At 35.6% G+C, this 14,645-nt stretch overlaps 1 protein-coding gene and 1 non-coding gene across 2 annotated transcripts in view; one reads left to right on the top strand and one right to left on the bottom strand.

Moving 5' to 3' along the window:
- Positions 1–14,645, top strand: part of SH3GL3 (SH3 domain containing GRB2 like 3, endophilin A3) — an 81,010-nt gene that overhangs the window by 32,918 nt on the left and 33,447 nt on the right. The window contains exons 3-4 of the mRNA XM_044660157.1: positions 1,655–1,727; positions 4,561–4,704. Of these exons, the coding sequence (XP_044516092.1) occupies positions 1,655–1,727; positions 4,561–4,704 (217 nt within the window). The remainder of the gene's footprint in view (positions 1–1,654; positions 1,728–4,560; positions 4,705–14,645) is intronic.
- On the bottom strand, positions 6,636–6,747 carry LOC123238319. Its single transcript, XR_006505521.1, has one exon. It is a non-coding gene; the product is annotated as a U6 spliceosomal RNA (small nuclear RNA).

Raw genomic sequence — 14,645 nt, 5'->3', positions numbered from 1 at the left:
GTGTATAAGAGACAGGAGAGAGAGAGAGAGAGAGAGAGAGAGAGAGAGAGAGAGAGAGAGAGAGAGAGAGAGAGAGAAATCAGTTTTCAGTCTTTCTACTTAGTAGGATCAAGTCCCTCATTGAAGCCTCCCACTGGGCTGCTTTTCAGAGATGGCCGGATAAGATAAGAGGGCTCCAGAAGAGAGAGAGCAAGCCCAGAGACAGTCTTAAAGAAGCAAAAGAGACTAACTCTGCTTCCTGGACTGGCTTTTCAAACCTAAGCTCCTCCCAGCCCTGGATCTTTTCTCAGCCAATGGCTTTTTTGCCATCTGCCCTAGTCTTCTTCTCTGGGATGCCTGTTGTGCTGATGCTGGGACTCAGGGCAGTCAGACACATGACTCTTGGTTCCTATGTTGCGTCACTCTGGGGTGCACAGGATCAAAGCTGGGATAGAAGTCTCCTAAATATTTACCTCACACAGTATGTATATGCACATACAAAAAATATTATTTTATTGTGTGGGGAGGGGATAAACAATTGGAAAAGTCAGGAAAAGTTTTGTAGTAAAAGTGACACTTGAATTGATTGTCGAAAGGACCTAGAGATATTCTAAAAGGTAGTGGTGAGCAGGAAGAGCTTTTTAGGGTTGGCAGGTAGGTTGTGCAAAAGCTCAGAAATAGATTTTATTTGTGAGATAAAGCAATAGAGTTAGTTTGACTGGATCATTCTGTATGTAATGTATAGAGATCAATAAGAGATGATGAGAACTTTTAGAACAAGAGAAAGACATAGTCAGACCTGTGCTTCAGAATACTGCTTTGTACTGAGTCTGGATTAGAGAGGAGAGAAACTTGAGTTAGGAGGTAGTTTACAACTACCTTCATTCCATGTGTAACAGAATATATCTAGGCTGAAAATTTTGTTTATAACTTAGTGTTAGTCAGGAGTAAGGTAAGAGGTTATGGAAAGTAATCTTAGAAATACCGGGACTAAAGAGAGATTAGAGCTGGTAATTTGTGCAATGTGAATGCAGTTTCTGGCTTCAGCATTAATTCAGTTCTTATTACTATAATGCCATAAGTGGTGAATTCTGATACTCCCATCATATGGGTTTTATATACTCTGTTATAGGAATGGAGGCCCAAGTTCAACCAGCAAGTGAATGGTAGCAGTGTTTGTTTTTGTTCTTATCTTTGTAATTCTGTCATCTAGGGTGGTGCCATGTACATAGTAAACTTTTGAACTGATGGTTGAATGATTGATGAATTAACGTATAGTTCTTAATCTTAAGCAAGTCCTTAATCTGCTATCCCATACTATACTGCTACTTGGGAATCAAAATGTTAGGCCCACCATTCCCAGGACTGATTTTAATATAGGAATCTAGGTTTCTGAAAAACAAGGGCTTTGTTCTGTGTTCTGCAAAGATTCTAAAAACAAAATTAATTAACATTCATTTAAAAACTTATCTGGAGGCTCCAATATGCCATAAACAGAAGACTGTAAATGATAAGATCTTGGCACATCTCAACTATAAGAAAAATCTTTGGTAAATTGAAGCCTCATGCTGTTTGTACCAGCGTTTGATCATTGAACATTGCTTCTAAAGCTTGATGCTATATGGATTGTTTAGATTTTATGGTATTTTTACATCTTGTAAAATTTCTTTTTCAGAAAATAGATGTAACCCATAGAGCATTTATAGAGCTTCTTTCAAAATGCACCATGTATCTTCAGCCAAATCCAGGTAAAGTTAGGAAATATCTTGACATCTTCTAACATTTCATCTATCATCAAAGCATGTTACTAGTTAGTTATTTTTTTAAGTTAGCATACCAAGAGTAGATGATATTACAGATTTATGGGAGGGAAATTTGCTTTAGAGGTCACATAATCCCTCTCCATCATTTTATGAATTAGGAGACTGAAGTCTTACTCAAGCTATCATACGGGTAGCATGTGGGAGGGCAGGGTTTTGAATCCAGACCTTTGGATTCCAAACTGAGAACTTTTTACTACGTTTCTTTGCTGAGTTTTCCTAAGTTGTCTTCCAAATATTTGATAAAAGGTTTAGAAAGTGAAACCTTTCTTCATGAAGAATAATTTCAGGGAATATGATAGTCAGACGAGAGACTTAGCAGATACCAAATTAAATTTTGCATCCTCATTTTTTAAATGGAGATTCTTTTGCTTCTCTGCCAAGTAGAGTGCTATAGCAAAGGTGTTTTTATTGAAATATTTTAAACAGAGTATAAACAGCTCTTTTATTAAGTTTTGTTTCCTGTTGATGAGCTACAGTTACTGAGGTCCTGTGCCAAAGATGGGAGTCTGAAGTGATAAAGGCTCAGATGCCAAGAGATTTATTTCCATGTTTGAGGATATTAGGAATTACTGCTTGGCAAGACAAATAACTGATTTTGTTTAGAATATGGTCTAAAATAAGAGTAAAGCAATTGAATAAGGACCTGAGGAGATTGTTCTTTCTTTAGGTGAACTCCTCTTAAGTTCATGAGTTTAGTACATATAATTTAGTGTATATATTCTTTTCTTGTTTGCTAGAAGCCTTCCCCCACTTCCACCCCACCCCTTACTTCCTACCTCTCACCTATGTTTTGTACAGGTGAGATTTTTTAGTTAAAAATCACTTTTGGTTAAGTGATGTACCATTAAATAAAATCACCTGCAACATGTTTCTTCCACCAGTAATTTGTGTTCTAAGGTTACTGGTTTACATGTTGATATTCATGGCATTATCACCTCTCTTTTGGACATCTGCAAAGCCACTTAAGAACTTTTTCTACCAGCAATCCTTTACTAGGCCTAGAATAATCTTCCTAAAACATTATTTTGCTCAAAAATTTCCATCTGGCCTCTGAAAGGATAAAATAAAAACTGGAATTCAAGGACTTTTTTAGTCTAGATTTCCAAATTTATCTCCTACCATTCTCATATGTTAATCCTGTGCTCTAATCAAACTAGTCAGCCCTTAGCACCACCCCCAATTTTCTATGCATTCCATTCTCCATACTTTTATCCATGCTGGTCTCCATGTCTAGAATACTCTTTTATATCCTTTGTATTTTTTAGCTCCAATCTTCTTTTTTGACTCAATTATATTCCAGCTTACACCACTGAAGCCTCTCCCACCATCCTAGCCTGCCATGACTTCTTCACCTGAATACAGAAGTTTAACAATTTACTCTTATTGTATTCTTAATTGGGTGTATTGGGAGTGAAGGATAGGAGGAGAAGGAAAGGGGGGAGAAAGAGAAAGAGAGAGAGAGAGAGAGAGAGAGAGAGAGAGAGAGAGAGAGAGAGAGANAGAGAGAGAGAGAGAGACAGAGAGAGAGACAGAGAGAGAGAGACAGAGAGACAGACAGACTGACTCTGACTCTTAAAGTAACAAGACTGGTTTCCAGTACATGCAGGGATCACACGCACATGCACACCATCTTTCTATGTTATAAGCATGCCACCTTTGCAGTCTCTAGATATACCTTAGGGTAGAAACTGGCTTTAATGGTAATGCCAAACACAATGCCCATTATGGATTAAGTGCTCAATAAATAGATTTTGTTTTCATGTTGCTAAATCAGACTGGGACTTGTACAGGGCCTTGAGCTCTAGTGTTACTCCTCTGACACCTGAAAAAATGGCCAGAAGCATGATGCTTTGCTATCAACCAGGAAAGAATGATTACAGAAAGTTGAAGAACTTATCCAAATCTTAAAATTCAAAGACTAATATGTATTGTTGTACAGTCACTTCTTATTCTTGGTTTTGGCATCTTAAATTTAGTTAAATTAGTTAAATTACTTGGTTCAATTTCTTATATATTTAAATTTTTTTCCAATGTTTTTTAAAACAATTTTTAACATTTAATTTTTTTTTGTTCCAAATTCTGATCCTCCTTCCATCTCCTCCCCCTTCTGTGGGAAAGGCAAGAAATTTGATATTGACTCTATGTGTCATGCAAAAACTATTTTAACATAGTTCATTTTCATGTGATTTTGCAATTTTAGTTTAAAATTTTTCATTAAAAGAAAATTACATGCTAGTATGCATTTAGTGAAATGATACAGTATAACTGAGTTAAATTCATCTCATTTTAATATGTCAACAGGAAAAACCCTCTCTTTTCATGGCTCTTAATTGCTAGTGTTGATCAAAATGCATAGTACTATATATTGTAGCAGTATATTTTTTGAGATTTTTTTTGTATTTTGTTTTCTGAGGGGTAGGAGTTAGGAGGGCAATGCATATTAAAACTTACCAGTTATTAAAAGTTTGGGCCTTGAATATGTTTACTGTACTTTATGAAGCTATTTTCTGCCCTTGTATAAAAATATTCTTACCTATCTAGCTTGGCCAAGAATCCAAACTTTATTAACTTGAGTCAAAAAAGTTAAATAGGAAAAAAGACCTTCATTTACATGGGTGAACTTTTGCTCATTTTTTGTTCTCCTGATGTACCCAAGTCATAAAGTTGCTTTCCTGTGGGATGCTGTAATTTTATTTGCTCTATATCATGCATTCTGATTTTGTAAGTGTAAAGAATTACAAGTGACTATGTCTTTAAGCATATAGAATGAAGCTAGGAGTGATGCAGACTGTGTCCAAGATCACAGGGCAGTTGAAAAACCAAACATACCCACATTCTGAAGGGATACTAGGAGACTGTATGCTGCGCTATGGGTCAGAACTTGGAGAAGAATCCCTATTTGGTGAGTGTATGCCAAGTACTTTTGAATATCCAAATTTATATTATTTTGTAAAAGATAGTGTTCTATTGCTCTTAAATTAATGCAGCCACATCTGAAAGCCTGAAGAGCAGTAAAATAGATTTTGAAAGCACATCAATATAGTGTATTGTCTTTAGAGTTTCTGTTTAATTTTTACTTGTTTTGAGCAGATGCTGGTAAAGAATGCAGAGTAATATACTTTGTGGTTAACAATTTATATTCGATGATTTTGAATGATTGTTTATGCATTTTTAATATACTAGCAAAACTGATGGCATAAAACTATAGGGTGGCAAAATTTCCTGACATGGGCTGAAACAGCATGGTTATTACTGATTTTTAAACCTGAAGTCTTCCAAGCAGGGTTTCCAGATCCCATGGGGGTTATATACAAAATGTGCTAGTGGAGTCATGAGGGTTTGAGTAGTAAATATTAAAACTTTTATTTCTGTTTATATTTTATCTTGAAAAAGAAATTAAACTTTATTAACATTGACTATATGGATTGACCCTGGTGCTCTCACTCGATCTCCATATGTCTGATGGATGGTCATGTTGCTTATAAACTCTCCTTTCCCTTTCATTGGCTTTGAAATCTCAGAGGAAGAATATAATGCATAAGAAATCCTAGGTAATTCACAGAGGGGCTGACCATGCTTAGAAGGTGGAACAAGTTTGGGCAGTAAATTACAAGCTTTTTATACTACTTGATTCCTTATTCACTTTGTTTAAATGAATGGCTCAGGTGATTTGATAAACTTGGCACCTTATTAAATAGGCCTGTTTCTCTCTCTCTCTCTCTCTCTCTCTCTCTCTCTCTCTGCCTTGCCTCAATGGTTGAGGGTAGAGATCTGGGGGTATAATGGTTTCCTGAGAGCTAAGTGGGCTGTCCACCCACAAGGCTCAGGTGACTTCAGGTCCTTTGACCCCAAAGCCCCTCAGAGGTAGGTGATTCTGTTCTTTGACTAGAAAGCATACCCACAAAGATGATTTGCAGCAGTAAGATATTGAAGAGTTTTGTGTCTTACTTGAAGGGAGAAGGAAAGGCTTGTGAAATTTCAGGATATGAATTACAGTATGAAAACTATGACTTCCTTGGGTCCATTCTCCTGTTTCTCATCACTCCTCTTCTTCCCCCTCTGTTATGCTCAGGCTTCAATCCAACAAGTTTTTATTCAGTGCCAAGTTCCTTAAGCTTCAAAGACAAAAGCAAAGCAGTACCCGTCCTTCTTTATACCTCATCCTTAGAAATTTACTAGGGGAGGATAAAGATCCATTCTAGCTAAAAAGGACTGTATACGATTTAAGAATCTCAGAGTTTCCCATCATGGGACAGGGATCATAGTTTGTACTAAATGATAAAATAGTGATCTCCAGTGTGTCAGATATGACCCATGTAGATGTGGGAGGAAAATAGGAGAATTTCTATTGCAGTTTAGTTTTTAATCTAAAAGAAGAAATTAAGATTTGTAGACATCAAGTAAATATATTGATTGACCCCGGTGCCTTCACTTAATCTCCCTATGTCATAATCCTGTGTCATATTAGCTTTCCTTTGTTTCTGGATATATGAACACAAATGAGGGCAATTTGCACAATAAAGAAGGGAATATAAAAGGTTAGACAATTTTACATGCTTAGCTGGATCTGGAATACTAACATCTTGGGGAATCTAGAAAGATCTCTTATAGAAGGGGTACTTTTAAAGGATTTAGTACTTTTTTTTTGAGTCAGAAGATTTTTTTTATGCAATTCTGTTCATTTGTTATTGTACCATTTACACTCTGCAGGTATCTCAATGATCAGATTTTGTTCAATAAATTATGCAGCATTATACAAGATCATTTTTTAGCCTGTTATGTGTATACATGAATTTTGATAGCTCTAACCCAGGATAAAATAAAAATAGCCAGAAAAATATGCAACGCTTCATGAATTTGCATGTCATCCTTGCGTAGAGGCCATGCTAATCTAATCTTCTCTGTATCGTTCCAACTTTAGTATATGTGCTGCTGAAACAAGCACTCAGAAGATTTTTTTAAGAGTTAAAGAATATAATGAGATAGAGAATAAAAAGAATAGTTTTCCCCCTACCAACTCCTGTATTGCCTTTAAAAATAGTATTTTCTAAGGGACTATAGTTTGTAAATACTACCCATTTCAGCTATGACAGCCATTAAAATAAATCAAACTAGAACTTGTATTGCTGCATCATAACATAGTAAATTTAAGATTAAAAAAAATAGTGACCCATATTCATAGTGACTTAGTAAAATTATTTTTTTAGTGAGAAAAAGTTTTGATGCTGTTAATAAATAAAATATAAATTATTTTAAAAATGTTATCTTCAGTACATCTTAAAATTTTTAAAACTTTCCATATGTTTTATAATATACATGAATATAGATGTGCCTAATTTTAAAATTATCATACATGTATTGGGCATATCTCCTCCACAAAAGTTTTACTGAGTGGTGTACAATTAAAAAAAAGTTTGGGGATCACTGCCCTAAAGCTTGTGAATACTAAAATAATAATCAAATTAATTGTACCTGAGGCATGGGAAAGAAACATCACGTTCAAGAGGGTAAACACTTGGAGAACACAAGCTACTCAGTGTTTCCAGTTTGTGTTCCTCTCTCACTGATGGCTCTCACTAAGTCATGAAATAGAGGAGGTTATCTTACTCCTCTTTGGCAGAGAGAAAGATTCCAGAAAGTTCATAGGGCATTAAGCTAGAAGGATCTTAGAGATCAGTCAGTCAATAAACCTCCTACAGTGTGCAGGGTACAAAGGTAAAAGACAGTCTCTGTTCTCAAGGAGCTCATAGTCAAGTGATGGAGTCAATATGCAAATAGATGCTATAGTGGAATAAATTGTAGCTAATCAATAAAGGAAAGGCATCAGAATTAAAGAAGATTGGAAAAGACTTTATGCAGAGGGTGAGATTTTAGCCGGACTTGAAGAAAACCATCTAATTCTGCACTATCATTTTGCAGAAGTAGAAAATGAGCTGCATAGATTAGCTAACTTGCCTAATGTCCCACCCCAGGTAGTAACTATTGGAATCATTATTCAAACCTAGGTCCTCTGACTGTGTATACCCCATTTGTTCTATAACTCCATATTGCCTCTTTAGGAGAAGGAAATTTAGCATCCTTGTAAAAAGTGTAGCTGTGGGTTGGTTATAATGGAGAAACAGTCAAGTTTTACTTGAGTATGAATTAACTTCTCATTTAATGTCAGGGCCTCAGAGTATGGACATATAATTGGGGGAACACACAAGTATGGAGCAGAAAAGCAGCCCTGTTCACACTCAACTATAAACAAGGAAGGACACCTAGGGAAGAAAAAAGGATTCACTTATCTAATTAAGATAGAGCAACTTCATACAATGAAGAAGAATAGATCAGGTTAAAGCTGACTTTGAAGAGGAAAGAGAGAATGAAGCTTTGACTTCTTCTGGAAGGGTATTGATATGCTCATTTATAAAATAATCTAGTTTAGCTGTAGCAGGCCTTGGGTACTTGGGAATCAGATGAGAAATGGACTCCCTCTCCAATTAGTTGAGAAAAGCCTTATTTTGAGAACTGGCACTGATGTCCAATGAACAATTTCCATTTTGACTCCTTCAGGGCAAAACTGGAAAGAAGGAGAATTGGCCCCTAGAGGGAGAGAGAGAGAACAGGTTTTCTCAGAAACATCAGTTGCACAGAAGCTGAGATTGTAAGTTTAATATAGACATCTGGATGAACCTCAGACAACATGCAGTCTGTTTTAGAATGTTTAGTGCAGGAAACTCTGCATAAGGGGGCGGGGGAAGAACATTAGCAAATTAAAAGCAACTGTTTGACCTTTGTGTTTTATATATTTGCCTATTGCTATTTTTAATTGAAGTCTTTTCTTTTTATCAGCCTTTTTTGGATATTCTATCCCTCTTACCCCATAATAACCTCACCAAATGAGGCCTTCTTTGTAACAAACATATATTCAAATGGCTATATCATTCTACTGATATGGAGTCCTCTTCACAGGTGCAGATCATAGCCTAGCATATGTCTGTCTTGTGCAACTTCTGTCTACATCCTTCCAAAGCTCACCACAGGGTGGTCCAGTCTGTGAACTAGAATCCTTCCTCCCTTTTGCTGATATCCCCACAGTATAAGTAGAGCCCTCCAACTAATCATTCTTTCATCCCTGGTTCTTCTATGTGATCAACCCATCTTTTCTTTCTGTCATGTAATTCCCTGATGATATTCTTACTTCTTTCTTCCAGAGTTCCTTGGTTAATGCTGTAGCCTGCTCACACTCACCACATAATTCTTATTTATTTGCCTTTCTTGTGTTATACTTTATCCTAAGTTTTTTTCATTGATATTCTAGGTCTTAAAGCCATAGGGCAATACAGGCAAAATGTCAATATTGAAAAGTAGGGCCTTTGCTTTCATGGAAAGCTTGTAGTTAATTAGAGTTTTGTATTTCTTTAAAGCAATTGGGCTTCCATTCCTCCTTCCTTTTCAGCTTGGACCTATCTGAACTGTTTAGCCCAGAAATATTTACCACTAGACATGCTCTTTTGAGTGTACATCCAAATACATATTAAAATTTTTTTCTTTTTAAAAAAATTTTAAAAATTATTTTTAAAAATTATTTTAAAAATTATATTTTATTTATTCACATTATACATAATTTATAAATTTTTCTTTCCAACCATTCCCTTACTCCACTGAAACAAAAAGGAACAACAAAACCCTTGTAACAAATAAGCTTAGTCAAACTAAACAAACTTCCACATTGACCCTATCCAAAAATATGTCTCATTCTGACCTCATAGTCCCTCATCTCTATGCTAGGACACGGGAACAAGGTTCATCAGCCTTCTGGAATCATGATTAATTCTTGCATTGCTTATTCTTCTGAAGTATTTCAGAATTGTTTTTACATTGTTTATAACATGACAGTTCATAACATAATTTTTTTTCTTGGTTCTTTTTACTTCATTCTTTATCAGACCATATTAATCTTCCCAGGTTTTTTCTGAAACTGTTTTCATTTCTTATAGTGTATTATCATTTCATTACATTCTTTTACCATAATTTGTTTAGCCTTTTCTTAATTGATGGACACTCTCTTAGTTACACAGTGAATATTTTTGTATATTTTTGGCCTTCTTTCTTTGACCCCCTTAGGGCAGCGATGGTGCACCTTTTAGACACCAAGTGCCCAAACTTCAACCCTTACACCACATATGAGGCCCCCTGCAATCCCCCCCCCCCCACACACACACACATAGGAGAGAGGAAGCACTCCCATTGGGCTGCTGAGCAAAGACAGAGGTGAGGTGAGAAATGTCCTCAGGTAGGGTGGAGACTGGGAGGGGTGCAGCACCCTCCAACATGCTTGTTACAGATTTGCCAACATGGCCTTAGGGCATATGTCTAGTTGTAGTATTGTTGAGTCAAAGGGTATGCACATATTCTTTTTTTGTGTGTTGGAAATTTTATTTTTAAGAATATTTTTTCTCAATTACAAGTAAAAACAATTGTTAACATTCATTTTTTAAAAATTTGAGTTCCAAATTCTCTTCTTCCCTGAAAGAACAAACAATTTAACACTTAAGTTTATATGTTGAGTTTCTTTTTGTTGTTGTTGTTGTTGTTTGTTCATTTTCCTGCTTTTTTCTTTAACAGTTTAAAAAACTTCCTCTTCCTCATCCTGTAACTGTGCCTCAGGGCTGTGACCTAGTTTTGCTTATGGGCAATGAGACAAAAGTCTTGCCGCCAGAGCCAGCAAAGGAACCCCTGTCGTCTCCTTCTGCACAGTTGTCCAACCCCTCTCACTATCTGTGGCTGAACCTTCCAGAATCTTTGGCTGCTATTTCTGCGGTGCCCAAAGCCTATTGCCTCAATGGGGCCTCTCCTTTCAGGCTTGCTTCATCTCTATTCTGGTGCACTGGATCCTTCATGCTGGTCTTCTAAGTTTTTTTGGGCTGAAAAATTACTTCACTTTATCTTTTTGTGGGTTATGCTGCTCCAGAATTTTTGGAAGGTAATTTGGTAGAAATCTGAAAAATTCCTATAACTTTTCTGCTATTTTGGCTTCACCCCTTCACAGGCTAATTTTTTAACCAGCACCATATGGTTTTAATAATTATCACTTTGTTTTATTGCTTAGGATCTAATATTGCTAGACTTTCTTTCTTAACCCCATTATTTCCCTTGAGATTCTTGACCTTTTGCTCCTCCAGAAGAATTTTGTTATTATTTTTTTCTACTTCTGTAATGTTATCCTTTGTTGGTATGGCACTAAATCAGTTAATTAATATGTAGGTAGTATTGTTATTAGTTTAGCCTACTCATGATCAGTTATTTAGGACTCTGTGTGTGTGTTTAAATATTTTAAAGATTGTTTTTATAGTTATTTTAAGTGAAATTTCTCTATTTTTTCTTATTTTTTAACATACAGAAATGCTGATAATAAATGGAAATTCATTTTATATCTTGCAACGTTGCCAAAGTTATTAATGATTTCAATAAATTTTTAAATCACTTTATTTTTCTAAGCGCACTATCATTATCTGCAGAAAGTGAAAGTTGTTTTTTGTGCATATTCCCTTATTGTTTTTCTTATATTTTTCCTATATATATCATTTCTAGCATTATGTCAAAAAATAATGATGATATTGGCAGATATTTTTCATCCACTTGATCTTTTCTAAGTACATGGATGATGTACCAAATTCCTTTGAGTGATTATAGATATAGTCTAGTCTTGGTGTTTGATGCAATTTGTAGTATAGAGAGAGTGGGTCATATAGTTTTTTCAAGCTTTGGCTGAGTTCTGTAATCAGTTAGGGGTTTGGAATCTTGAGAGAGTAAAGTCAGTTGTCTTCAAACAAGAGGATATTAAAAGACCTCACCATCTACAGGGAATCATTTCTTACCTTGTATTCTGTTAGTTTTCTTCCCTTTGCTTTGGCAAGCTAGGTTAGCAGTATGGATTTAATGCTGTACTTCAAGTTAGGAATACCCAAGTTTGAATTCTACCTTGGACAGTAGCTTTGTGATGCAGGACAAGCCACTTTCAATCTCCTCATCTGGAAAATGAGGATAATGGCACCTCCTTCTAGCCCTGTGGGAAACAAGTTAAGTGACTTGTAAAGCACTCTTCAAACCTAATGCAAATTATTTTATACCTCATCTGATGTTTCTTATCAGAAAGTCACTGAATGGGGTTATTTATATTCTTCGGTTTCCCAAAGAATCTTGAGTGGTCTTAATGCATGGATGAGATATCCTTGCTATAAAAAAAAATCAATAAATGGCATTTTTCTCTACCCAATCAAATACAATTTCATAATCAGCAAACAATTCAATAAACATTTATTATATTAATATGCTATATTATCTCATATTCTCTCTATATTTTTTTAAATTGTGAGATGATAAGGATTTGGTTCATTATTGGCTATCATTTGGAAAACTCTCTTATTTTCTCCTTATGCTTTTGTTAAGAATACCTTCAATACATGTATATATGTTTCTCATCAAAACTTTTTATAGATTGGAGAGTAGGTATTTAAGTTGTTAATTTTTGATGGTCTCTTGGTTACTATTTTTTGAGGAATATATTAAAAAGGTCCAGTATTCTTTTCTATCCCACTGATATCTTCTTGGCCCTTAGATAACTTATAAATTGGTCCCTAACTGTCCTCCAATTGAATGTCTTCAGTATTGCTTTCCACTATTTATATGTGGTTCATTCTGGCTGCTTTACCTCTTTGTTTATTTTGTTCAGATTGAGATATTAGGGTTTAAGCCTGGTGGTTCCATTGCTATTGATGTATTAAACTTTTTGTTATAATATTACCTAAAGCTTTTCCATTTTTTCTTCAGTAAGGGATAAAATCATTTTAAAGAAAGCTCACTGGGATTTCTTGGGTACTAGATTTTTATTTGAGTCATTTGATAACAAATATTTCTCATATTTACATTTTCCTTTATACTTGCCACATAAGTTTTGTTCATATAAAAAAAAAGCCTTTTCGTCTTTTTGCAATTTACATTGTTTATTTTATTTTTGTGTTATTCTCTCTCATTTCACTTAAGAATTTACTCCCAGGAGTAGAAACACAGAAGAAAAACAATTGCTTGATCACATGGGGACATGATTGGGGATGTAGACTCTAGACCAGGGGTCAGCAATGTATGGCTCTTTTTGCAGGAGCCAGAAAGTCAATTTTTTTTTTCAGGCACTGCTACAGGAGTGTGCACTGTGAGCACTGTACGGCTCTCACGAAATTACATTTTAAAAAATGTGGTGTTTATGGCTCTGACGGCCAAAAAGGTTGCTGATCCCTGCTCTAGACGATCACCTTAGTGCAAATATTAATAATATGGAAATAGCTCTGGATCAATGGCACATGTAAAACCCAGTGGAATTGCTTGTTGGCTATGGGAGGAGGCTGAAGAAGGGAGGGAAAGTACAGGAATCATGTAACCATGAAAAAATATTCTAAATTAATTAAATAAAAATTTTCAAATAAAAAATCAAATAATAAAATTTAATCAAAAAGCCAGGGTTTTTAGTTTTATATACTACATATTCCAGTGCATACCAGACATTGCTTGGTGAGTGTGCCCACAGTAAACCTTTGATGAGGGGTCACTGGATTAAACTCATGAACTTCTTTCACTACTTTCTCTTATAAGTATATTAGTATTATATAGTAATTAGTATTATGTAGTAATAGCAATTAATTAGTATTATGTAGTAATAGCAATATCATATGATAATCAACTGTGGAAACTTGACTGCTCTCAGCAGTGCAATGATCCAGGATAATTCTGAAAGGCTTATGACAGGGAATGCTATCCACCTCCAGAGAAAGAACAGTTGGGAGTTGGATGGATGCAGATCAAAGCTTATTATCTTTCCCATCAGTGTGTTTATGGTTTTATTTTGGGTTTTGATGATGTATGAGTATGCTCTTACAACAAGGACCCTTGTGGGAAGTGTGTTTTACATGCTAATACAGGTATGGGCCAGATCATATTGCTTACTCTTTCTGAGAGGGGTGAGGGAGGAAGATGGTTTGGATCTTAATATTTTGGAAAGCACATGTTGAAAATTATTATTGCATGTATTGGGGAAAATAAAATATCTTTGAATTAAAAAAATTGCTCCCAGGCATAGTTATTATAAAAGGTACCTTCTTCCTTTCTCTTAATTTTTAATATAATTTGTGTCCCCCTGGGGCTCAGTCATTGTGCTGGTAGGACCCAGTTTTCAAACTTTTCCAATGTCCTATTCATCCTTGTGGAACAGGGAAAACTTTCTCCACTAATGTATCATCAGTTTTGTCAAATATAGGACAACAGAAGTCAGTTATTTTTGCTTCTTGATCATTTAGTCTTTTCTATCAATCTACTTTTCTATTTTTTTTATCCACCATGGAAGGTGAAGATTTGTATTAAGGGAGAGCCTGAGATTGTTTATTCCTTTTTTTTCCCCAAACATTTATTAATATTCATTTTTAACATGGTTACATGATTCCTGCTCCTCCTTTCCCCTTCGCCCCCTGCACTCCCCCCCACCCATGGCCGATGTGCATTTCCACTAGTTTTGTCATGTGTCCTTGATCAAGACCAATTTTCAAATTGTTGGTAGTTGCATTGGTGTGGTAGTTTCGAGTCCACATCCCCAATCATGTCCACCCTGACCCATGCATTCAAGCAGTTGTTTTTCTTATATGTTTCCTCTCCTGTAGTTCTTCCTCTGAATGTGGGTAGCGTTCTTTACCATGAATCCCTCAGAATTGTCCTGGGTCATTGTATTGCTGCTGGTACAGAAGTCCATTACATTCGATTTTACCACAGTGTATCAGTCTCTGTGTACAATGTTCTTCTGGCTCTGCTCTTTTC

The sequence above is a fragment of the Gracilinanus agilis genome, chromosome 2 (genome assembly GCF_016433145.1).
Source record: "Gracilinanus agilis isolate LMUSP501 chromosome 2, AgileGrace, whole genome shotgun sequence".
Classification (NCBI taxonomy): domain Eukaryota; kingdom Metazoa; phylum Chordata; class Mammalia; order Didelphimorphia; family Didelphidae; genus Gracilinanus; species Gracilinanus agilis.
The sequence above is the reverse complement of the archived record's forward strand: the minus strand, read 5'-3'. Positions and strand labels throughout refer to the sequence as shown.